The sequence below is a fragment of the Ostrea edulis genome, chromosome 5 (genome assembly GCF_947568905.1).
Source record: "Ostrea edulis chromosome 5, xbOstEdul1.1, whole genome shotgun sequence".
NCBI classification, from domain to species: domain Eukaryota; kingdom Metazoa; phylum Mollusca; class Bivalvia; order Ostreida; family Ostreidae; genus Ostrea; species Ostrea edulis.
In genome coordinates this window covers 90,096,534-90,122,390 of record NC_079168.1, presented here as the reverse complement: position 1 = coordinate 90,122,390, position 25,857 = coordinate 90,096,534, and the positions used below count along the sequence as shown (strand labels likewise).

Sequence of the window (25,857 nt, the reverse complement as noted above, 5' to 3'; positions counted from 1 at the left end):
TTATGAGATTGATCACTGTTCGTTATCTTCACCTTGCATAATAATAATGAAAGAATTACGACTTTTGCCATGCTATTTTTCCGATATGTTAATGTCACTGACACGATCATTGAAAACTTGTATTGACATTCAAGTAAAGCACTCAAATGACACGGATTGTGTTTATAACAACTCTAATCCCACCAATTTATTATGAATGACGATCCATAGCAATGTTAGAAAAGTCTACAACTCCACGACTCAATTTTCAACTAACTGTGTCAAATCGGCCTGTAATCAAACCCGTAAACGGCATGCTATAGATCTTCTGTTATTTCCTCTTGACCAGTATGGCAACAGTCGCGACAGAGTTCTCGTTATAATAAAATATTAATAATTATGTCGCTTTAAAACTGGTTCTGTGTTGCGTACGCATCATTCCGTCCATGTTGACTTCTAGAGATATCTATGCTCTTTTACATGTATTTTCAGCACGATTACCACAATATCTAGTAAATTCGCCTATATTAAACTACAGTGTACATGTATTTGGACTTGGGGTCAATAGTTTAAGTTAACATTTATTACGCAGTGTATGGTATATTTTCCTAGTAATTGTTAGAACTAGAGACCCATCAGTACTACTCGTTTCATTTATCAAAATACTCTGCCGTTATTATTACATCGCCGAAATGAGTAAGGTACGTTATTGTCAATAAGAGAGCTTTATATCAGCTTTCAATTTCTCAATTTTAATAATTTCATAATGTTTAGATCCCTGACATGATTAGAATCATTCCAGGATCACCTATAGAACTAATGACTCCTTAAACGGGACAGCTTACATAACACATCACAGTACAACCGACACGTGATTAAATCCAACGAGACAGCTCACATAACACATCACAGTACAACCGACACGTGATTAAATCCAACGGGACGGCTTACATAACACATCACAGTACAACCGACACGTGATTAAATCCAACGGGACAGCTTACATAACACATCACAGTACAACCGACACGTGATTAAATCCAACGGGACGGCTTACATAACACATCACAGTACAACCGACACGTGATTAAATCCAGTCAACCTCTGCAAGAGTGTGGAAATGTTCTAGTTTATATTTAAGTAAACATACTATAGTAAAATGCATGTTGACCGAATTATATTACATGAAAGGTGAAGATAACGAACAGTGATCAATCTCACAACTCTTATAAGCAATACAAAATAGAGAGTTGGGCAAACACGAACCCCTGAATATACCAGAGGTGGGATCAGGTGCTTAAGAGGAGTACCGTATATCTTGATCAGGTAAACGGAGTTATCCGTAGTCAAAATCAGCGTGCCAAGAACGGCCTAACAATCAGTATGAAACAAGTCAGACAGCATTTGACCCAATGATAGGTTGTATTGACAAACTAGATTGTTATAACGACCGTAGAATTTGCGAAATGCTGACTTTGAGCGAGACTGTTGAAACCCCTGCACCATCTACTTGTTTGTCAGAAGCCTGCCTCGATTTAAAAACTGATCATACGCAGAACAGGCTCTAGCGTATCGAATTAGTTGAGAGATATAAACACCATATGTAGGTATTGCTACATAAATATGGGATAATAACGATGGTGAAACTGAAATCATCCTGTTTATCATAAAGTTGAGTTGTTAGTTTGCCGTTAATATCTATTTTCAATCAAATATCTAAGTATGAAGCAGAGATGGACGACTCTGTGGTGTCTTTTATTTCGAGTTCACGGGGATATAATCGAATCGACATAAATGAAAATTATTATTGCTAATTGATATAACGTCGTTGATATATCTAAATGTCGCAAGACCACAGCAAGAGATATTTTTTTCTCACGTGGAAGGTTTTGAATGTGACGTATTCCAAAAACCATCAAATTCAGTGAGTCATTAGCTCGGAGCGATTCTGTAAAGAGTCCATTTAAATGTCGTAACAAACAGTTTAAGTCAAATTAATTGCAATCACTTCCTAATGTTTACTTTGGTCTTAGGCTCTCTTAGATATTCTGGCTTAATTTCCCCATTCAATCTGCGGAAATATTTCCAAATTCGAGGAGAGTCTAAAGAAACGATTGCACCAACTACACCACAAATAATGACTGCACCAATCACACCGATTCGTCTGGCAGAGGGGCGTGGATCAGAGGCGCTGATTCTACGTCTTTTGGAAGACATCAGGTTTCTCTTCCCAAGAAGTAGTTCCTTACGAGTCTTCGCTTCGTACATCTGCAGCCATCGTGACATCTCTACTTGTGTCAAGTTGTGCCATACAGGTTTAGTTTTGCATGAACACATGCAAAGGTCTGTCTTGTTATCATTTCCTGTTCATTGGCAATATATAGAAGTTACACCTCTTTCATCACTATCATAGCTATGCATAGAAAGAAATCGCACGGTGGAGTTATTGTGAATAAAAGTTTGTATATCATATTAGACGTTAACAACAAGCAAACCATATTATCACAATAGGAATGAAGAAGTTTTAGAAGAGTATATAAAAACGAACAAATTACACTGCGTTTAATTCATTTTCCCTGCTCAATTTCTCATTCCCACTCAAGTTATTATCCCTACTCATTTTATTATTCCTGCTCAATTTATTATCCCTGCTCAATTGTATTCCTGCTCAATTTATTATTCCTGCTTATGGATTTATATGAATCTATACTTACCAGATAGCGTATTGTTATGTTTCTGGAAGAAAATTAAAATATGAAAAGAAAATTGAGAAAAATAATATGCAAAATTGTGTTCACGTCAGTATTTTAGTCAAATAATTACCTGAGGTTTATTTCGGCAATGAATCGCTGAAATGTCTTTGTCCATTAAGAATTGAAAATCATCATTTACAAATTTTGTAATTCTAGATTTCCATTTTCGAATATGAGATCGGATACAGAATGGGCCATCTGCTGTTACATTAAACGACGCGTCTATGGACTTCTCTTGTTTGGTTTTATTATCCTGTAATCCATCAATATATATATCTACAGAGTCCTGAAAAAGCGGATATATCTTGATGATCCGGATGTGTATTTCTCCTGAAGGAACTCTGCTCCTATTGAAACATGGAACTTCGTATGACGTCACACAGGTATCACTCGGTGGGAGATGAACACGGACGTTATTGATGCCATCAAGTTGCCCACAAATGACGGATATCAACGCAGACGACTTTATTGATATGTTGTGCAAATTTTGGCGACTAGAAATTTGAATGTTTTGCATTTCCACCATCGATAGATTAACATTTGAGGAGCGAATTGACATGTTCGAAAATTTCATGTTCCTAGCATACGGTGTTGTGATCGTGAGCGTTGTCTCATTTTGTAGCGCTGTTATACAGCAAACTGTCGCCGAAACATTAAAATTTACTCCATAGACCAACGTGTACTTTGTCCCAGTGGATGTGATTGGAAGAATTTCGTACTGAATGCTGTACCTTCCAAATAAGCCGTGCACTGATATGTCTTGGTCTGATCGCACGAGAAAGGAATCGTTGGATGCTGCCTCATTTACATGGAGCGATTCTTTTCCCAGAACAGTATGCTGTATGGTTGAAAATCCTCTTCTGGTTATGTTCACAATAGCTGTTTTGTCCACAGAAGGATTGTTGATAGTGAACGACTGGTTTTCTTTGTCGTGTAATGAAAACATTCCGAACAGGAACTCTCTTCCGACAGTATAACCATAACTATCTATCAAGAGAAACGTTTGACATTTTATTATAGCATAAAACATGCTAAAACCCAGAGCTTATATCTAGAACGTATCGTACATGTATGTAATATAAATGTACTTATAATTATACCTCCTCTCAGCAAAATGCAGACAGAAATTCCCGTAAATAAAAATGACGTTGAGATTGCCGTCATAACAATGGCGTCTAATTCTTGCTTCTTTGGTGAATTCTTTCATCAGCCATGGAAAATGATGCACCTACATGTAAACATCATTCAAGTTGTCAATTATTAATGAGTAGATATATGTTTTTCAAGAAAGATTGTCAGAAAAACTGCAAAAATGGTTAGTGAACACATGTTGTTTATTGAAGTGTTTGTACGCACGAGTTTTACTGGCCAATACTGTTTGGAGTAAGAAGTGTAAAAGGTTTGTTTGGATACTATTCGTTACGGAAAGCACTTTAGTTTTGACAAAATTTACCCTTCTGTCATGCCACGACTCAGCGAAAACCAACGTAATCGTGCTGATGGGATGCTTCAAGCTGGAATGGCACAAAATATCGTAGCAAGACACTTTGGAGTTCATCGGAACACCACCCAGTCATTATGGAGACGTTTCCAACAATCTGGTAACACTCGGGATCGACCACGTTCTGGACGTCCTCATGTGACGTCGTGTCGACAGGACAACCACATTAGACTTGTGCACCTGAGAAATCGTTTCCGGACAGCAAGTTTGACTGCTCGTAGCATTCCTGGACTTCGACCAATCAGCCCAAGAACTGTGCGTAATCGTCTGCGCAAGCACAACATCAGACCAAGACGTCCAGCGGTACGCCCAATACTACTTCAACGTCATCGTATCGCTAGAGTAGCGTGGTGCAGACGACATCTGCGATTCAGAATACAGGACTGAGCCAATATTCTGTTCACTGATGAATCCAGATTTCATTTGGATAGCAGTGACGGCCGTTGTAGAGTGTATCGTCGCGTTGGGGAGCGGTACCAGGACGCCTGTGTTATGCAAGGTAGCGTTATGGTGTGGGGTGGAATAACAGCACGCGGAAGGATACCTCTACAAATTGTCAATGGAAATCTCACCGGCGTACGCTATCGAGACGAAATTACTCAGCGCCATGTGATACCCTTCATACAGAGACAGCAAAATCACATCACCCTGCAGCAAGACAACGCAAGACCACATGTTGTACGTGTAGTCAGGGACTTTTTTGTTCAATAAAATGGCGATGTCTTGCCTTGGGCAGCTGTTCCCCTCGATTAATCGCCGATCGAGCACCTCTGGGATGAAATGGAACGACGTCAACGCCGTTTACCAAATCAGTCAGTGACATAGGCTGATTTAGGCCAGGCTTTAACCATCATCTGGAACAACATCCCTCAAGCATTTCTAAACACTTTAATGGCATCAATGAGGCGCCGTTGTCAAGCATGCGTGAATGCAAATGGTGGTCACATGCGTTATTAACATTGTTAATTCAAGTTCGAATACTAGTGTCTTTCGAGTGTGCTGAAATTGACGTTATTCGACGTTAACATTAATGGATTATGAAATGTTGTAACGAATACATTTGTTCACAGTAACACAAAAAATAAAGTTTGTTCATTGTTATTTTTTATTATTTTTTTAGTATACGTGTGTGTGTGTGTGTGTGTGTGTGTGTGTGTGTGTGTGTGTGTGTGTGTGTGTGCTTTTGACAAATGTCTAATATGTTTTGACCTTTCATATTGTAATGGTAGCCATTTCCTCGTGAATACGTTGCAGTTGTGAATACGAGAATGAATCTTAATAAATCTAACAGCTGGGAATTCCGGGGGGGAAAATGAAAGTAAAATGTAAATAAAAAATTAAATTTCATTTTTGAAAATATGCATGTATGACATGAGTGTACTGTGTTCTCTTTAGGGAAGTTGAGAGACATAGCCTTCATCGACTTCTCTTCGCAAGCATTCATGTTTTGATTCTGGAAAACGTGTAAATGCCGGAGTCGGTGACGGTTTATGCTTCGACCGACGTTTCGACTCCGATGTGCCTGGATTTACGCAACAGACAAGTTGTTTTCAAACATTTAACAGCAATGCACAAAACGGTCACAAGGAAATCAAAACTTACTCGCTTTTAATCCATTTTCAACATGCCCCTGTCCCGGGTTTAACTCACAACTCTGATTACGTCAGCCTGCTTTTCTCTTAACTGGTCCACTATTGTGACAGCTCCCAAGACCAGTTAACGTAAACCCGGGACAAGGGACATGTTGAAAATGGATTAAAAGCAAGTAAGTGTTGATTTCATTATATCCCCTGCATATCTTTGCGCTAAATCGTCCGTACATGTTTGCATCCCCAGTTCCACACTAAATTATACATGTACTAATAACCCCACCACTATTTAGTTTATACATATACGTATTAGTACGGTATTTGGCCAAATACCGTTGTGTAACTTATATATATTGAATTTCAAAAGCTTTAGAATTCAACAGCTACCGCAGGGGGCGGAAGAGATGTCATTTCCGTGATTCCTCTATTAGATCCGCCAAGGCACCGAACAAATCCTTTGATAAACGTTAAAACTTCACTTTTATTGATATTTAGATTTAGATTCGAGAGATACACGAGGGCGAATCAATAAGTAACCAGCCTATCCTATTTTCGATTGACCGAGACGGTCACGATTTTCATGCCTATTTCAATACATGTTTTATACCTGGGTACAAAATTACACGCGCATCGAGTCATTCTTTAATAAGATATTGAATGTCAAACATGGCTAGTGAAGGAAAGACGTGCTTTTCATCTAAAGTTGAGTACCGTGCTATTATTCGGTACTTGTATCTAAAAGGTAAAACAGGCAAGGAAATACATGGCGAGTTAGCCGATGTTCATGGGTCTTCTGCACCATCTAAGCTCAGGTTAAATTCTGGGTAGGGGAATTCAAACGCGGTAGAACGTCTTTAGAAGATGAAGCCAGGTCTGGATGCCACCGACGAATAAATGTGTAAGAAAGTTCGGGATCTGGTATACTCTGATAGCTGAATTCAGACGGAAGAAATAGCACAGGCATTAGGCATTTCATATGGTAGCGTTTCAACAATCTTGCATGATCGTTTAGGTATGCGCAAGGTAACAGCCCGTTGGGTCTACAAATCTTTTAGCGATGAGCAAATGGCAATCAGAGCATCAGTATGCAGCGCCGTGTTGAAGCGTTTTAGGTCAAAAGTTGATTTTATTTATTTATTTATTTTTTTGCGTCTGGTGACTGTAGATGAGACTTGGGTTCATTATTATGAGCCAGAGAATAAAGCTCAGAGTCGTCAGTGGGTAGGGCCTGGGTCCCCGAGGCCAAAGAAGTTCAATACGCAACCATCTGCTGGCAAGGTGATGGCCAGTATTTTGGGACGCAAAAGGCGTTATTATGTTGGACTTTTTACCCAAGAGAAGTACAATAACTGGAGTGTACTATGCAAACTTGCTAGACCAGCTGTGAACCGCCATCCGTGAAAAATCGCTGAGGTAAACTATCTAAAGGTGTTTTGCTGCAACAGAACAACGCGAGAGTCCACACTTGCAAAGTTGCAATGAATGCTGTAGAGCGAAACGGGTATGAATTAATACCACATCCTGCCTATTCGCCTGACCTAGTTCCTAGCGACGTCTTCCTATTCCCAAACTTGAAAAAGAATATCCGTGGACGTCATTTCCGGTTTGACAAAGAAGTCGTAACGGTAGTTGATGAGTGGGTCAATGGAAAGGACCCTGACTTTTTCAGTTCTGGGCTGATGGCATTTGAACACTGTTGGTCTAAGTGCATCACACTAGACGGCAATTATATCGATAAAGAAATAGTAGATATCAACCGGAATCAAGTTAGGCTGGTTACTTATTGACTCGCCCTCGTATATACAGTGTATAGAATATTTCAAAATGATAGAGTATGATATATCCATGTGTAAGTTCGTATTACATGTTTGTCTTTGATATCTCTACAAATTGTAATGATATCGCCATTTCCTCATTATTCATGATGGCATTGAAGTTGTGAACAATGCGCATATTAATCTTAAGAAATATTTTATGTCTATTATAACGGCAGGCAATTTCGACAGAAATGAAATTAAAATGTAAATTTAAAAAATGAATTTCATTTTTGAAGGAAAACAACAATATTAGGGTATGAACCGCAACGCTTCACGCAGGCATAATTTTCATGAAGCGCTAGTTACGAGCTTCACGCGGTGTGCCGACGTAAAGTATATCGCGGTTCATTCCTCATGTATTTTCAAAAAAGAAATTATTTTTTTTAATATATATAACTTACAATTGCAAGATACTTTGTCGACCAAACTATTGTGGGATCTCTAAGACAAAACGTACTTGTAACTGAATGAGTGATTTGTCTGATGTTGTTGATGGTTTACCTACGGTATCTGAAATGTTTGAACAACATTTGAATTTGTACTTTAGATTGTTTGCATTATTATATGCCGATGACACTGTCTTGATAGCTGAATCTGCAAAACAATTACAGGTCCAAATTGATCATTTTTTATAAATATTGCGAAAAATGGAATTTAAAGATAAACGTTAACAAAACAAAAATCTTGATAATCAGTAAGGGTAATCCAAAACGGAATCATACTTTTGTATGTGGCGACAAAAACATTGAAATTGTTGACGACATTAACTACCTGGGTATCTTATTTAGCACATCAGGATCATTCAAAAAAGCCAAACAAAAACAAGTAGAAAAAGCCAATAAAGCAGTTTATGAGATTCTTAAAAAAGGACGTTTGCATAACCTATCAATACATGGTCAGTTAGACTTATTTGATAAAATTGTTCAATCCATCTTATTATACGGCTGTGAAATGTGTGGGGATTTTCAAATAATGCAATTATAGAAAGAGTCCACCTTAAATTTTGCAAATTATTATTGAAATTAAAACAATCTACCCCCGACTGCATTGTGTACGGTGAACTTGGTCGACATCCCATGCACATACAAATACAAACGCGTATTAACTCATTTTGGCACAAAATTGCACTTATTAAAAAAAAACAAGCATTCTGAGAGCATTGCATGGCAATACATAGTCCCCTACCGGTTGCAAAAATCGCTGTACCACAACAATATTCAAAGTTCATTATGTAGGTTATGGTAAAAGGTAAAAGTGGGGAACCAGGATAGGAATGATTGGAAATCAACTACTATTCGAGTAGAGACTAGACCAAGAAAAAAGACAAATTTATAATGAGGTTTAGGTCTTTAACCAAGTCAATAAACTGTGACATGTAGGTGATCATGAATAATTTATCTATATTGTAGTATTACTATGCTAGAAGTTTTAATGAGTGTAGTATTCTTAATTCTTATCTACAGAGATAAGAAACTTGGATGTAAACTAACAATTCATGCTAATTGTCTACGTCCAAGTGTCATAACTTAATGGAAAATCAACAGACCAAGATGAAATTCAAACTTGATCTGTAACTTGTTATGACAAAGCAATGTACCAAATATCAAAGAATATCTGCAAGCACAACCAAAAAAAGTCCGGAAAACTGATAATTCATGCTATTTTTCTAAGTCCAAGGGCCATAACTAAGTGAAAAATCAACGGACCGAGACGAAATTCAAACTTGATCTGTAACTTGTTATGACAAAGCAATGTACCAAATATCAAATAAATATCTGCAAGCACAACCAAAAAAAAAACAACTGGAAAACTGATTATTCATGTTATTTTTCTAAATCCAAGTGCCATAACTAAGTGAAAAATCAACGGACCGAGACGAAATTCAAACTTGATCTGTAACTTGTTATGACAAAGCAATGTACCAAATATCAAATGAATATCTGCAAGCACAACCAAAAAAACAACAACTGGAAAACTGATTATCCATGCTATTTTTCTAAATCCAAGGGCCATAACTAAGTGAAAAATCAACGGACCGAGACGAAATTCAAACTTGATCTGTAACTTGTTATGACAAAGCAATGTACCAAATATCAAATGAATATCTGCAAGCACAACCAAATAAAAAAAACAACTGGAAAACTGATTATTCATGCTATTTTTCTAAATTCAAGGGCCATAACTAAGTGAAAAATCAACGGACCGAGACGAAATTCGAACTTGATCTGTAACTTGTTATGGCAAAGCCACATACCAAATATAAAATAAATATCTGCAAGAACAGAGAAAAAGGTGCGGAAAACTGGATTGACGGACAGACGGACGGACGGAGCGCAAACCTAAAGTCCCCTCGACTTCGTCGGTAGGGGACTAAAAATAGCGAATCTCCTGTTAAAACTGAGTAATAATGTTACAAACCAATATGCGAATGAGATTGCTTGGTTCAAGAACGTGTCAAATATCCTTAACAATTGCGGACTTTCAAACATTTGGCAAAATAACACATGTAATCCAAACTGGCTAAAGTCAAAAGTAAAACTTATTTTACTCGATCAATTCAAGCAAAAGTGGAATTCTGACATCAAAACGCTATCAAAAACTATAAACTACAGAATGTACAATGAATTAAAATTTAAAAAAATATTTGGCTATCCTACCCAGAAAAGGTGCTATAACCTTTTGTAAATTTCGAACCTGTAATCATCACTTACCTATTGAAAGTGGACGCTGGCGAAACGAGCCCCGAGAAACAAGACATTGTAATAAATGTGATTTAAATGAAATTGGTGATGAATTCCACTACATGTTTAATTGCAAATCTCTGATTGATATAAGAAAACAATGTTTATCACCAAACTTTTAAAAATATGATGAATTCAAACAAGCAATCTTTTCTAAGAAAATTGTGTTCCTTTATAAGAAATATTAATAAACTATGCTCCCCGACCCAATGACTACTCTAATCTAAAATTTCACATGTTGCCTATCTCCATACTCACGCATGTCTTAAAACAATTAGTGATATATTACCATCACTTTTATATAAAGTATATGTACTAAATCTCTGTATACAATTGTGTAATTGTGATGAGAAATCAATTCAGTTCAGTTCAGAAAACAGCACGAAGACGAAGAGAAAAAGATATAGTATTAAGATTGGGTATACGGATAAGTAGTTCCTTCTATCCAATCTACACCTTCCGAATTTAAAGTTGCATAAGATATAGTTCCTTTTTTATAACGATCCTACAATGTACCTTTTCACATAAAATAAATGCCCTATTAAAAAAAATAGTGCATGTGTTAAAAAGAGTTGACTGGTCGACAAGATGACACCCAAACATAAAATGATATATCACAACAAAAGTCATTAGATTCACTGCTACACATTGTGTAAAAGTGGTGCGTTAAATTGTCATAGTGGCGTTCTTTTTTATGACGTAGTAGCTGGTGCTGCCGGAAGTACTTATTGATGTGACAGCAAACAGAATCAGATCATCACGAAATATTTCAACAATTTGTATAAAGCAGAACCTGCAACGTCATTTTAGTATATGATTACTGATAGAATTGTTTTTATACTTGACACTCATCATCTTCATATGAACAGAACCATTGTATGCAAAGAGTGGACCCAGTTATTTTTTCTGATATTGTCATACTAGATAAATATATTTACTATTATACTCACAAATATTGTTCCTGAATTCTTTTAGAGAAATAAAAATTCCATTTCTACCAGTGACGTGTATTTGTGGCAGAGACGTACAGGCATTGTGTTATGCGCAATGCTGATCTAATTAGATTAAGAATGATAAGGTCTAGCGAGATTAAAAATCTTAAGAGATTAAAAATGATAAGGTGTAATATTTGCGCTGAACTTGGAACGCAACCTGTTCAGTAATTACAGCGAAATTTATCTTTCATGTATCGAGGGTCGCGTGTGGACAGCAGTGATATTTCTCGCTTCAGAATTAATAATCAATTATTTTATACAACTAATGCATCATTTAGGGATTAAGAAGATTTTTTAATGCTGGGTTTCGTGATACATCCTAAAAATCGACATCATTTCATTCCTCAAGTACATGTATATCTAACTTGTTTCGAAAACATAGGCTTCCAAAAAAATATGAACAAATTCATTTTAAACGGCTACATTTTATGACACGTAAAGAGATCAAGAAATGGAAGTGCTATCTATCATCATCTACATAAAGTGTTCACATCTACGTAATTTTTGATAAATGATGATAAAGGGCACGTGCACATATTTCTGGAGAACACACCATAATAACCTGAATTATAAAACCAAGATCAAAATTTTCATCATCAAGTCTAGGGCACGATATCTACAGTTCCAGAAGCGCAGTTGAACGACATTTCCGAAAGTAAAACATCCATAATTCAATCAACATCTCCTCAGAAGCCTCATTATCCAATTTGGACAGCGACGTCTGCGACTGCGTCTGAGTTTAGTTCCATAAAGTCCGGATTGTCTGGTGTAAGCCATCGATCTAATTCCTCCTCGATGAACCTCTCTCCGAAAGCGAATTGGAGAATCTGTTTCAGAACATTAAATAAAAAACAACCATCTAATACATATACATGTAGAGCATTTGTTTATACTTGTCTGTATAGTCTAATACATCAAATACATTTCACCTCAATCTCTCATTAATTGTCTTATTTAAAAAATTTCATCGACGCCTCCAATTTCATCAGAATGATGTTTGTGCTCGTATTTTGAGCAAAATAAAAATATTACATTACCGTTGATTATAGATTCCTCGTTGTCATGACATAAACAACCAACCAATAGCAGGACTATCATGAAACAACCAATGGCAAAAGTTTTCATTTTTCTCCCGTCATAAAAAATGCAGTACGTTAGTTTTACTCTTTGGCCACAGCCGATCTTTATCAAATTCCAACGACGAGCCACATAAAATCAAACATTGATTATACCCGGGAGTCAATCGGTCAACAGTATTATTAGTTATCAAATAATCCGATAGTACCCTGTTATCTTCTAAAATACCATTAGTCAACCACCGTCAATGTTGGTCAACCTGATGCAATAACTGAACCTTGCATAAAATCATCCGATGTCTAACGTAATCCGAAATCCAGTTAAATATGACAAGTGAAATATTAAACTTTTACTTTCTTTTTTAAAGGATATTGGTTCTTGAATATGAATTTTTAAAGTCAAAATATTTTTGTAGAAAAGGGTACAGTCTGTGTTCAATGATGAGTCAAATACCATCGAATTTGACTCTGTTTTAAAAATGTCACTGTTACAAGTTGGTTAGTCTCCAATTTGAATTTTCTAAAAGTTAAGTTAAACCAAGCATGCTGGAAGTATTGCATAGCGATACATGTCCTCTACAGGCCCCAAGTCACATCGTCTGCTGTTCTCCAAGACTCCTGGAATTCCTCAAAATTCATCACGAAAAATAAAAGTATAACTTGATCATGTAACTTGACATGGTAAAGCAATGTATGAAATATCAAAAGTGTAGTGTTTTCGTTGTTTTGTAAATAATGATTCCTTATTAAAGTTTAGAATTTATTCAAGTCCAAAAAGTACAAAATTAAAAACTGCATTTTAACACAAATATTTGTAAGAGTCAAAAGTAAAAGTCAAAAGTAAAAAAAGTGAATAACAGACAAACTCACGCACGTCTCATCTTTGACAACTCCTACCACTTTTCATTAAATGAACCAATGAAACAAATTTAAAAACGGTACTAAAATTAGGGGAAAGCTCAATGACATTAATTTACAGGACAGGAAACATTTTGAGTAAGCATAACAAATTCAAAGAAACACCAGTCTTAGATCTGACCATAAATCTGATAACAATTACAAGCGAATAGCATCGATACGGTGGGACGGGGAGAAAGATGTCAAGTTTGAGAAATTACAAACAGGTGCAGCAATGTTCTTTCTAATGATCAAATAAAACAATTAAATTTCAATTATAGATTTCTAACAATTAATCAAAAACATTTAAACAATGCCTAAATCATTTTAAGTAAATCTAAGAAACTAACAAATTGTCTTTATCAAAGAAAATATATATACGCATGTATATAACAAAAGAATATCTGTGAGCATTACAAAGCAAGTGCGGAAAATGGAGTACTTGCGTTTATTTTATAACTCCAAGGGACATAACTCGGCAAAACAATAAACGGATCGGAGCAAAATTTGAACTTGATTAACAATGATCCTTGTAATAGTTTTTTTTTAAGATAAAGGTCAAAGTTACTGAGTCATATGGTAAGAGAATGTAAGTTTCTGGGAGCTCTGCTCCTGGACCCCTATGTCACGTTTGTCAGTAAATGTGGAACTTTAGCTCTCTGTTCATAAATTGGGATAGACCAGAGAACACCAGATCTGCGCACGATTTAGGTTTTACATTTCCGAATTTTTACACCGCTGCCTAAATTTTTTTTATATCAAATAATTCCTAACATATTTTGCTACTACATTTGTTTTAAGATACAGCATCTAAATGTATCAAAGCCTCATTCGAATTGAAAACCCACAGTTTCAATAAAGTTTGTTCATTTACATATAGCCATGTTATGTTGTTAGTCAACTCCAATCCCCCTTGATTTCCACATTTATATGTTTCAATACCATCACTGTTTACGAATTGCAATGTCTATGTAAACCGTTTCCTAACATACGTATTCAGTCAAATATTTGGATTAAATAATTCCAGTTTGGTAAAACTAATAAGATGTACGAAGAGGTTTTACTATTGTATTAAATTCACAGCTCTATTGCGTTGTCAGAAACTTAGGAATTTATTTTACGTCGTCAAAAGCTATTTATTTGTTCCTTTTGTATTAACTATTGATGTTTAAAATAAATGAAAAACGAAAGCAGTAGCGTTGAGAATATGAATATTGACTCAAAATTATCTTTCCAAAAGTTTCAAGTTTATTCAACTTCATTCTTTTGATTATTTCAATAGAACAGAACGATAACACGTATTGGCAGTCTTTGTCATGGCTTTACTTAATAAAAACGTATTTTCAATTCAACGACAATGTTCATATTAATACAAAACATCAGTATGTATAAATCCATGATCTACAACGACTTTTGGATAGTTATGTTGTAGCATCAATAGTCCATCCATGTTTCGGTCAATCAATCAATAATTCACTCAATATTTTCAATCAATCAATATTTCAATCCACCAATGTGTCAATCAATCAATCAATATTTCAATTCACCAATGTGTCAATCAATCAATATTTTCAATCAATCAATCAATATTTCATTCCACCAATGTGTCAATCAATCAATATATCAATCAATCATTTCAATCAATCAATCATTTCAATTTGTCAATCAATCAATATCAATCATGCAATGTCAATAAGCCTAATTATTAGCCACGGACCTGGAATGAAACAAAATCTGTGGCAGGCTTAGCAAAATTCGGCCAAATGTCTTCATGTATGTATGAGAAATATTTACGTACATGAAGACATCCGCCACGAGCGGGCAAAATTTTGCTCGAGCCATGACAGGGAGACTGCTTATCAAATAGCCGTGTGGTTAAGGAAATATTCGAGCGTTTCTTTGGATGATGCTAAGCAATCCATTCCGGATGGTGTTTAAAAACGTAACCTGAGCAATATCCGACAAATGCGTACCGTCTCTATAAAACGTGGAAGAACATTGTTGAAGTCCTGGGTATTTTATGTATGCGCCATTGCGTGCTATTACAAATGGCGCTAAAGATTTGTTGATACGCTTACGTGCTTTATCGGCTGCAATATTTGAGAACATATGTCTATAGTAACGCCTGGGGAGAATTTGGGACCATATGAATCGAGTTTGTGGAAGAAAAGTTTGTAAATTTGCAAAAGTTAATTTCATGAACTTTTGCAATCTAGCCAAGGGCATTGTACCAATACTGTTACCCCCGCCATGAATTAATATAACGTCAGGTTTGCCCCTTTTTTGAACAATACTTTTAACTATTGGCTCCACCTCCTCCCACACCATACCGCTCTTACCGGACCAAAAAATTGAGATATTGTGCTGTAGTAGATCCATATGCTGGTTTCCGAAATGCTTTTCTGCGTGGCGGGCAGCATGATTAATAATGGAAGAGCCAATGATCCAGACAGTAGTACGGGAACCTACAAACTTGGGTATTCAATTAGAACACGAAATGTTGCAGGTATACTAAAAAATTTAAACTTTAGGCTCTGATATAGGAATTAAATGCGTCAGATTTCCATCTGCCTCTAGCCTTAATTTCATCTTCGGGGATTCCTTGTAAAAACAAATGGGTAGTTCCACCTATTCTGAATGAATGAGACTTAAAAATAGAGGTATCTAAACCGATAAATTCAATAGACCTGTGCAATAATGATGTAAATTGATATCTAGTGAGCGGTTTGGCGTTAAGGTGGCAGAAAAATGGGCCACGTGATTGGGGTCTAATGGACAAAAAGTTGTGCAAGTGCTTGAACAATGAATCTGTTTGGGAGTTCAGTGGAATGTGCAAAGTAGAACCCTTATTGTATTGATCCGTTTTTGAACCAGTTATAAACAACGAAATATGTTCATCGCCTATTGATACGTCATTGTACAACAGTGTAGGAGTGGCATGACTAGTGAAGGTAATTTCGCCAACCCGCAACAATGCAAAAAATGCCAACTGAAAAGCGGTGGAAAACATAGTGGCTTCGTATGAGCTTGAACAAACTACAGGCAGGATAGGTATTAACTGGTTCAGTATACGAAGAGTGATAGGGGAGCGGGTATCCTTTGCTGGGTTCAGCCTATGGAATCCCTCTAGCATTTTCCTTACTATGAATGCCCTAGTATTGTCAATACCGCCCTCTAACTGAATTTTGTAACTAATGCCACTTAGGTAACACCTAGCGGTTGAAAACGATACTTTGTTGGCACTCAAGAAAGCAATATAGTTAATAAACTGGTCAACTGGTGGGGGCCAACATAACTGCAATTTATATTTGATACGAAAGTTCAGAAAAGAGTTTAGGGCTTTTTGATAAGTTGATGCTGTGTTTTTTGCTATGGCGGCGTCAAGCAAACAATCTACTTGAGGTCTAAAAGAGTCAATAATGCCGGAGGTATGAGGGCTGGATTCTTGTCTGCATGTGGAGCGAGGGTCCTGAATTTTTCCCACTGAAATCGAGAAATAGAGTCTGCAATGGAATTTTTATAGCCCGATATATGAGTGGATTTAATCTGGATGTTGTACTTCAGGCATAACAATATTAGTGGCCTTAAGAGAGACATGACGCGCTGAGACTTACTAGACTGAGAATTTAGTATGTGTACCAAAGCTATGTTGTCGGTGTTTATAAGCAATTTCTTTGCTTTAAAATGATCAGCCCAGACCCAAATAGCTAATAAGATGGGAACTAGCTCTAAAAAAGTAATATCCCGTCGTACCTCGTTACCCCATGAAGATGGCCAGGAAATTACTGCCCAATGATTCTGAAAAATTGCACCTCCGCCGTAGGATCCGCAACTATCGGTAAAGAGGTTAAGGGCCTGGTTAGTAGACCAATGTAATTCTGGAAAGGGGGAATACCCATTGTAATGCTCGAGAAAATTGAGCCAAACATTTGCGTCGTCTCTGATTGCTTGTGTAACTTTGATTAGAAAGTAAAGTTTCCGTATGCCAATGGTGGAGTTATAGAATCTGCGGTTAAATGCCCTGCTGCCTGGAATGGCTTTAGCAAAGAAATTGAGGGAGCCGCATAATGATTGCATTTCTTTAAGGGTAACCTTTTTTAAAGCGACTAACGCATGAAGTTTGGACTGAAGTTCTTGAATCTTATTGTCTGGTATAAAAATGGTCTGTGCTACCGTATCGATTCCCAGACCTAAAAAACACAATCGTGTGGTCGGGCCTTGTGTTTTTTTTATGGTTTATTGGAACGCCTAATTCCTCACAAGTTGCCTGAAAATTATTGGCAATATCTAAACATTGTGAAGTATTTTGTTTACCAACGAACAAGAAATCGTCAAGGTAATGGGTGAGATTTTGATTGAGTGCCTTTCGGCCTACTAGCCAATGGAGGAATGATGAAAATTTTTCGAATGTTGAACAAGCGATGGCACAACCAAACGGCATACACATATCAAAGTAATATTGGTCTCGAATACACATGCCTAATAAAGCAAAATCTGATGGATGAATTGGCAAAAGTCTGAATGCACTAGACAAGTCCATCTTGCAAAGTAACGCCCCTTTACCCGAGGTTTGTATTAAGGAAATTGCCTGGTCGAATGAAGCATAGTGAACTGAACACAAAATGGGGTCAATATGCTCATTAACGCTAATACCTACAGGTGCCGATAGATTTGAAATTAACCTCCAACCCCCGTCTTTCTTAGGCAAAACGCCTATAGGGTTACAACGGAAATTGGGGAAAGGGGGGTTGGAAAAAGGTCCAGCTATACGTCCTAATGCGATTTCTTTTTCAATAATAGTCAATAACTGATTTGCATGCTCGCTTGCTGATTTCATGTTTTTCGGATGTAGGTAAACTCTAGGACCCGAGTAGTTCAAATAAAATCCGAAAGAGAAACCGTTAAGCAAAAATTGGGCATCTTCGGTATTTGGATATAGTGCTAAATATTTCGCAAGTACTGGGCGCTTAATTGGAGTTGAACCTAGGTTGATTAAATCTCGTCCGCTGAGGTTGAAAAGAATGTTTTGGTTTGTAATTTCGAAAATCGTTACTTTGTGGGGGATAGTTTTGAGCCGTGTTTGGACGAGGGGGAGTTGGGGTAGTAGACTTGGATTGAGGAGAGTTGAATGACCAACAGTGTGTGCGGGGATGAGACTTGTTGCAGTGCATACAAACATGTTGGAATGTGCAGTGTGGTTTAAGGCATGAACCTTTAAAATTATAATCGAAACACTTGAATGCAGTTTTTGAGTGATTTGATGAGTAGGAGACCTGTGATTGCATATACATGAGCCATAACTCAGCATCAATGGAACCAAAGGAGATAGTGGGATTTTTTGAGATTTTTAGCCTGAACTGCCTATCGTACTCGAGCCAGTTACAATTTGTTTGGCGGCCATGTGCCATGCGAATGGTATGGATATATTTCAAGATGGCCTGGATGTCGGAAGGGTGCCTAGCGAGATATATACTTGCGAATATTAAAAACGCATCGATCCAGTTATCGATCGTGGCAATTTTAATATGTTTGACCTTGGGTTCTGCAACTAATTGACCCTCTATGATTGAAAATTTGTGCGCATCATGGCCGTTTTCTGATTCTGAATCGAGAAGTTTTGACAAATCAACATATTGTTTTGCCCAAATTTTATCTTTGATGGCTTGAGGGACGTGAACCCCAAGCTCATCAGTGATGCTTATAAGAGGATTTTCACCCGTTGTGTAGGGTGTCTCAGATGCTGCTGGTGGCTGTGTGGATACAGTTGCTTCCGTGATGAGGCTGGGAGGCTGCCTTAGTGGTTGAGCGAGAGGCGTGTCCTCTATCTGGTTCTCCACTTGGGGTTGGGTTGTCGAACGGGGTTGAGTCTGGGCAATAATTGCAGGGGTCGAAGTCCGTGTGGGCAATGAACGAAGTGCAGGGTGTTGTGCCGGTCTGGCATAAGGTGATTTGGAAGGGCGTTTCGTACGTCGCAACATTTTCTACGAAGTTAAACAATATTATAAGAGGAATATAAGAATCAGCACGTGTTGTGGTTAGCTAAGTAGACCTAAATGAAAATTGCGATATTACAGACAAGTTTGAAAAAACAAAAATTAATGCTAGATATTACAGTGGATGTTTGGAAATAGAATAGCAAGGCTTAAATGACTTAGAGTTAATTGAATAATAACAAATTATCCTTTAGTTAAGAACCGACCATGATGCCGACCCGACGTGTACAATGGCGGTGTAGATGAAGCAAGTCGCCTTGAAAAGCCCGTACCCATGAATAAAAGCGTTGAACTACCAAATTAAGCAAAAATAATAGAACATAAATACGTACCGCAAATTATATATGTGTTTACTTTACCCAAATACGTTGGAAGTCAGTCGAGGACGGGCGATGGTGTTGAATTGGATTTCGTGATCGAGACAATTTGTATTTTCGTCGACATGGAACTCAAAAAGAACTAGCAATTCGCGCTTGCGCAGTAGATATACGCGGGTTAGAAAAGGGAAAGTGTCACGATAGGTGTTTGGGGGGATAGTGTCAAAACCGCGCAATTCTATCGAATGCGAGAGTTATGTTTCTTTGCCTGGACAAATACATGTTCTGTTCATTTCAATAACTGGACTTAACTCATAGTGAGTTAAGTCGGATTATTTCATTCTGTACTTAATATGTGCGTTACATGTGTGAAGCAAAATTTGATTGATGCATTTGTTAAATAAATGTAATGATGTCAATGTTACGCGCGCTGAAGAATATTTTGGAGCAAAATACTAGTAGCTTAGCTCGCTGACATGACAGTCTGTTGAACCGAATAAGTTGTTTACGACAATTGACGGAGGTTGTTACCACTTTGAATTCCAAGTCCATCAAGTTAATTGGTACCCAGTGGGTTATCACACATCATCTCTCAAAACTTTACATGGATTATTCTGCGCCTACTAGGACCTGACTTTCTAATAAAGAGCAGTGTGCGTGAAAGAACTGTAGATGTTCGTGCGTGCGTGCGTGCGTGTGTGCGCGTGCGCGTGTGTGTGCGCGTGTGCGTGTGGGTGTGTGTGACATGAAATTTAATTGTCATTGCAACACGCTTCATTTTTCAATAACGTAACTTGTTAACTAAAGCATTTAAGAATGTCATTATCGCGTGACCTTTTTTTCACATTTCATCCAAAATATAAATAAGACCGTAAAACAAACAAATTAAAACAAGGATAAATGGGTCTTGCATCGGATAAAAAGAACATTTTTCTTTGTTCTTAAACAATTATCAGAAAAAAGGAAGCCCAGATATGATGAGCACGGAGGCCTTTATCAATAATGTGAAATTCATTACCCCTGGGTCGTGTTCAGACATCAACAGGTGACCTTTAGGGCCCAAGGTTCTCGTCAGTATAAATATATATTTGGACTTTTATGAAAAATGCATCATGTAGAGTGAGTAAAGCTGCGCCCCGGTTATTAATCATGTGCATAACGTGTTGATCGTCAACGGGTGATATTTATAGATATGATTCAGAAAAGGTTTCAGGACTCTTCCTTGTGTATTTTATTTTTACAAAATTGAGTAGAAAGTCTGTCTTCGTGTCGTGTGAATTTCCTTATCGGAAGTTATTGCGAATACGAAATGCCCTAGTTACCAAAAATAGCTGGTCTCTTAAGGACCCTTTACCATGTTCAACAGTGTTCAACGCTCTTGTTCAACTTAAAGGACACAACGCATGTTTCTAAACTTTTTCATTTTTTCAGCAAAATTAACTCTTTTTATGCCTAAAACTACTTTAAATGTGTTTTAAATGAAATATTTTGCGTAGTTTTCGAGTTTGAAAACGATGAAATTCAAATCTTGCGATATGCATATTTTCTTTCGCTAGTTTACGCGCCATTTTGTGTGACGTCATATGCGCCCTCGGGTTTGAAAACATCTATTAGCCATTTCATAAACAGATGAGATTTAATCGACAAAAAACCAATTGTCACGTTAACGGCTTGTAAATAATAATGCATTAAGATGTTTTGTGCCGTGCTCGGGTGTACTAGTTGTCGGTAGAAAGGATTAAGACTGAGTATTTTTCAATTTTTCGAAGGAAGGTACGAGAAAAAAGACGTGGATAATTTTTTTGTTGGAGCAAGAACTTTACCTTAAAAAACACACCCAGTCACCTTTTCAAACATCGCTTGGACAGAGACCCTGATAAACTGCGAGAAAATGGATATATCGAAGCTATAAGCACTGGTAGGCCTATAGCATACATTCTGTTTTGCTCTTCAAATTCAATACTCGGATCAACTGACCTTCACCTAGTAACAACATATATCGACGATACAATGTAACTTCTAACAACTGGTAGATTTACAACAACAAAAAATAAAGATACAAAATAATTTAACTTTAAATTATACAAATAATAGAATATTGTATTTCCTAACTTTAAATTGAATTATAAAATTATTTCTTTATTGAACTTGTAGCATCTTGAGTGCGTCAGTAGGCTATAACGCCGTGCTCCCACTTCGTACTTCCTAAAGACGTGCAGATCACAATTCAAAAATAGTAATAAGATTGCTTTATCAAAATAAAATAATGTGATTACCACTTTAAATTTGAATATTTTTATTGATTTGTGTGTGTGTTGTCTTTTTCTTTCTTTCCGAAATGCACGCGTGACAATAGCTTGGCATAGGGCCTAGTTGTCAACAATTTAACGTATCATAATTTGTCTAATCCAAAAATAAATAATGATTGCACGGTTTATTTTAGAAAAACAGCACCAATTACAGATGTATAAAGGAATAACATCCCCAAACAGTTTGTAGACAGCGACCCATATAAACATTATTTACTCACAATTTTGCCGATTTCATACACGCTTTACTCGCTATATTTGGGTATTTACATTGTTATATGTGTGCACTGGTGGCGAACACATATAAAACTCGGACAATTTATCAACATCGATTTAAATGTTGCCCATGGTAAATTAATTAGGCCCCTAAAAGTTGAGTTTTTAATAATATCTCGCAGTACTTTCACAATCCGAAGGGCGCACGTGACGTCACTGTACCACGTGACTACCTACCTAATTAACTTGACTTTTTGAAATCGAGGCTTAAGTCTGTATTGTGGTTAATTATCGCAAAATTTCGGCGAACGAACTATTAGAATTAATTACTATAAGCATAAAGAAGACAAAATGCATGTAATATTGTATACTTTGAAAACATGAGATATGTCCTTTAATCACATAAAATAACCTCTGTAAATTTTGTAAAAGTTATGATGTTGATTGATTAATTGATTGTTGTTTAACGTCCCTCTCGGGAATATTTCACTCATACGGAGACGACACCATTGCCGAAGGGCTGCAAAATTTAGGCCTATATGCTCGGCGCTAATGGCCTTTGAGCAGAGAGGAATCTTTATCGTGCCACACATGCTGTGACACGGGACCTCGGTTTTTTATGGTCTCATCCGGAGGACCGTCCCAGTTAGTCGCCTTTTACGACAAGCAAGGGGTACTGAGGACCTATTCTAACCCGGATCCCCACGTTATGATGTTGATCGCTGTTTGTTATTTTCAACTTTTTATAAAAGACGTATTCAAAATGAATAACAAAATTCATGATAAATCCTTCATCTTATTGGCATAAGTAAAAATGATTCATTTAAAGGCACTTTTCAACAATTTGATCTTGGAGTGTAAAAGACCATACTAAATTAGATTAAGCTGGAGAAAAGTCCAAAGATTTGGTGGTGGTTTTGAGGAGTTTTTTTACGTCCCTTAGAGAATTTTTCAATCATATTGAGACGTCACCCGCTGTAGGTAAAGTATCACAAATACAGACCAAAGCTAGAGTTCAGGGCCGACGCAGTTAAGGGCTCCTTAACCTGCCAATGGAATCTCCGTTTTTAAGGTTATATCCGAAACACCACTGACTCTCACTTAGAAATAAATTCAGAGCGTTTGGCAAAGAAGCAAACACTTCTTGGTTTTGACGCGGCCATGGAACGAGCGTGCTTGAACTCGCGACCTCCCGGTTATGAAGCGAACGCTGAAACCACTGAGCTACATTGTACATGCACCATATATTTCACATATTTCTGTCTTTTAAAACAGCAATTCAAGTATAACTCCTCTAACTTCGTTTCGGCCTTGAGTTTTCAAATCATAGCCATTATTATTTTGTTCCGTGTATTTTGCAAGTAATTTTTGTTCCTAAGCACTTAGTGGTAAATTTAAATCAACGTTTTACTAATCTTAAAAGAAACTTTTATAGATAGATAGATAGATATTATGATTAAAATTGGTCGGATTAATTTGATTATGGCTTATTCTTTCGATCTCTAGAGTAGTCTCATTCTGGCCCCAAAGGTTGATTCGAAAATCGACGCTAATGCAGTGTTATGGCACAGTTTAACGGAATTCTCACAATAAGACCATGCTATTAAAGTATTTTTAAAAATATTCTACAATAAAACTCACGGGAAAAGCGGTGAATTTTCCTATAATGGAGAAATTTGTATATACATGTATACGAATTTCTCCATAATAGGGAAAATCACCGGTATTTCCGTAAGTTTTATTGTAGAATGTATTTGCGATCATTGAAGGGTCTTACATGTCAACTGTAGATTATGAATAACGCATTTTTTATTGAAAAGATATGATAAATCTAAGATATTTTATAGTGTTTTTTTTTATTTTGACACAATATAAACGCCGACAAATATATAACATTTTATGAAAAATTACATAATGTGAGTATTTACTTCGTTGGACGAACACAGATAAATGATCATGTGTTTGTTTGGTTTGGGGTTTTTGTTTGTGTTTTTCTGTTGTTGTTTTTTAAAACAAATTTAAAACATACAATTTTGCAAATGAACGTACATGTAACATAGAGAATAGAAACGCAATTACTTAAACATTTGCTTGGAGATTTTGATCTTCAATGCATATATCTACGTAGGCTCCATCCGCAGAGAGTGCAGAGTATTACAAATAAAACAGTTCCAATGCCAGCAACAGTGCGAGAACCTTAGAAGAGATCACTAGAGGGGAGAAGTTCGCTAGCATGCCAAAGGTTGTGTATACAAATTGCGAAATCCCTGGCACATCTTGTGATGCATTCGTAGTCCGAATTCGATTCAAAAATCATTTTCACACAGATCACAGGTGTTTTTCTTCTGCATCACTTATCTTTGGTACATGTATCTTCAAGAATGTCATGAATTTACTCCGACAAAAAACATGTCAGCTAGATTTGTTTTCTTAAAATGAGAGATGAGACATCTGATGTATACATATTTCATTATGAGTAAGATGCTGTGATTAAAAATCTTTAAAATATTCCACCTCCGTTAGAAAGATTTAACATTTTCCTCGGATCCGCCTCCAGAAACCACACCGTTTCCTCTGACGATTTCTCTGTGTGTTGTACATAGAATCTTCCCTCGCAGATAGAAGCACGCGCGCGGCATTATTTCCAACAGTTTCTGCAAAATTATTCATTTTTTTTATTAACATTGATTAGTTACAGTACAAAATATTCTTCAGTAACTTTGTCAAAATCCTTTTTTCACATATGAATGAAATATTGCTCAAACAATTAATAGTTTTTAAAATAAGAGGTATAGACACCTTTCGATTAATATGCTCAAATTGGTTGTTGGTTTTTTGTTTTTGTTTTGTTTTTTTAAAGAAAAAAATTATTGATAATCCAGTAAACAACAGCGCAATTTTCTTTCAAACGCTACAAGAAATACAAATACCTAACACTTACATTCATCAACACTAATAAAGAAATAACATATGATTCTGAAAAATTAAATTCAAAAGATAGATAGTATCCACAAAACTAACCTATCGGAGCGTCAGCATCAGTTTCGTCTGAATAGCAGGCGACCACCAGAGATAGCAAAACACACACAGTGAAAAAGCACCAAACTTTAGACACGGCCATTCTGCTCCAACTTTTTTCTAGAACTTCCTTTATCTCCTTCAAACTCTTCACTTTTATATGTCTTGTGGGTCGGAAACTGAGCGTGATTTTGATAGCGAAATTACGCTTTTTCATACAACGTGATGACTTGATAACGTTAATTCTAAGGTGCGGGGAAGTAAACACGGAGGATTTTCCGTGTTCTTGACCTTGAGTATAGGCTTGTAATTTATTTCCGGGTTTTTTTTTCTCTCTCTGTGTTTTCATAGATTCACTAACATAATAGACATATATTGAGTGTGTAGACCCTTTTTAATGGAACTTACAGAGATAAGAATGTCGAGCGTATCCATCAATGTAACCAGACGTCAGGTTCCTTCATTAGGAACGATATAAAAACTACAAAAGTAATAACGAGAGAAAACAAAAACTAATGTCTCCAAAATAGTTTCATTACATTTTTACTACCAGTATAGAATCACTTGCATTTATCATTCGTACTTTCCGAACTCAATTTGAAATTATGGGACAAGTTAGATAAATATCTCAACAGCGAGATTTCTATAATGGTTAC

General features: G+C 36.7%; 2 protein-coding genes across 3 annotated transcripts; both read right to left on the bottom strand.

Annotated features, from left to right (window-relative positions):
- Positions 1-1,708: 1,708 nt before the first annotated feature.
- Positions 1,709-12,913, bottom strand: LOC125648925 (uncharacterized). 2 transcript variants are annotated; one of them, XM_048875969.2, is made up of 6 exons: positions 12,413-12,913; positions 8,041-12,202; positions 3,833-3,960; positions 2,803-3,719; positions 2,694-2,715; positions 1,709-2,342 (listed from the first exon to the last, which is right to left on the bottom strand). In XM_048875969.2, exons 3-6 carry the CDS (start codon positions 3,894-3,896, stop codon positions 1,984-1,986), a joined length of 1,362 nt encoding a protein of 453 aa, XP_048731926.2. In that variant the 5' UTR covers positions 3,897-3,960; positions 8,041-12,202; positions 12,413-12,913; the 3' UTR covers positions 1,709-1,983. The 2 variants fall into 2 exon arrangements, with proteins under 2 accessions (XP_048731926.2, XP_048731927.2); XM_048875970.2 differs by lacking the exon at positions 12,413-12,913 and having other exon boundaries at positions 11,331-11,429.
- Positions 12,914-14,649: 1,736 nt separating this feature from the next.
- LOC125648926 (uncharacterized) lies at positions 14,650-25,564 on the bottom strand. The gene is made up of 2 exons (XM_048875971.2): positions 25,205-25,564; positions 14,650-24,837 (listed from the first exon to the last, which is right to left on the bottom strand). Exon 2 carries the CDS (start codon positions 19,324-19,326, stop codon positions 18,316-18,318), a length of 1,011 nt encoding a protein of 336 aa, XP_048731928.1. The 5' UTR covers positions 19,327-24,837; positions 25,205-25,564; the 3' UTR covers positions 14,650-18,315.
- Positions 25,565-25,857: the final 293 nt, after the last annotated feature.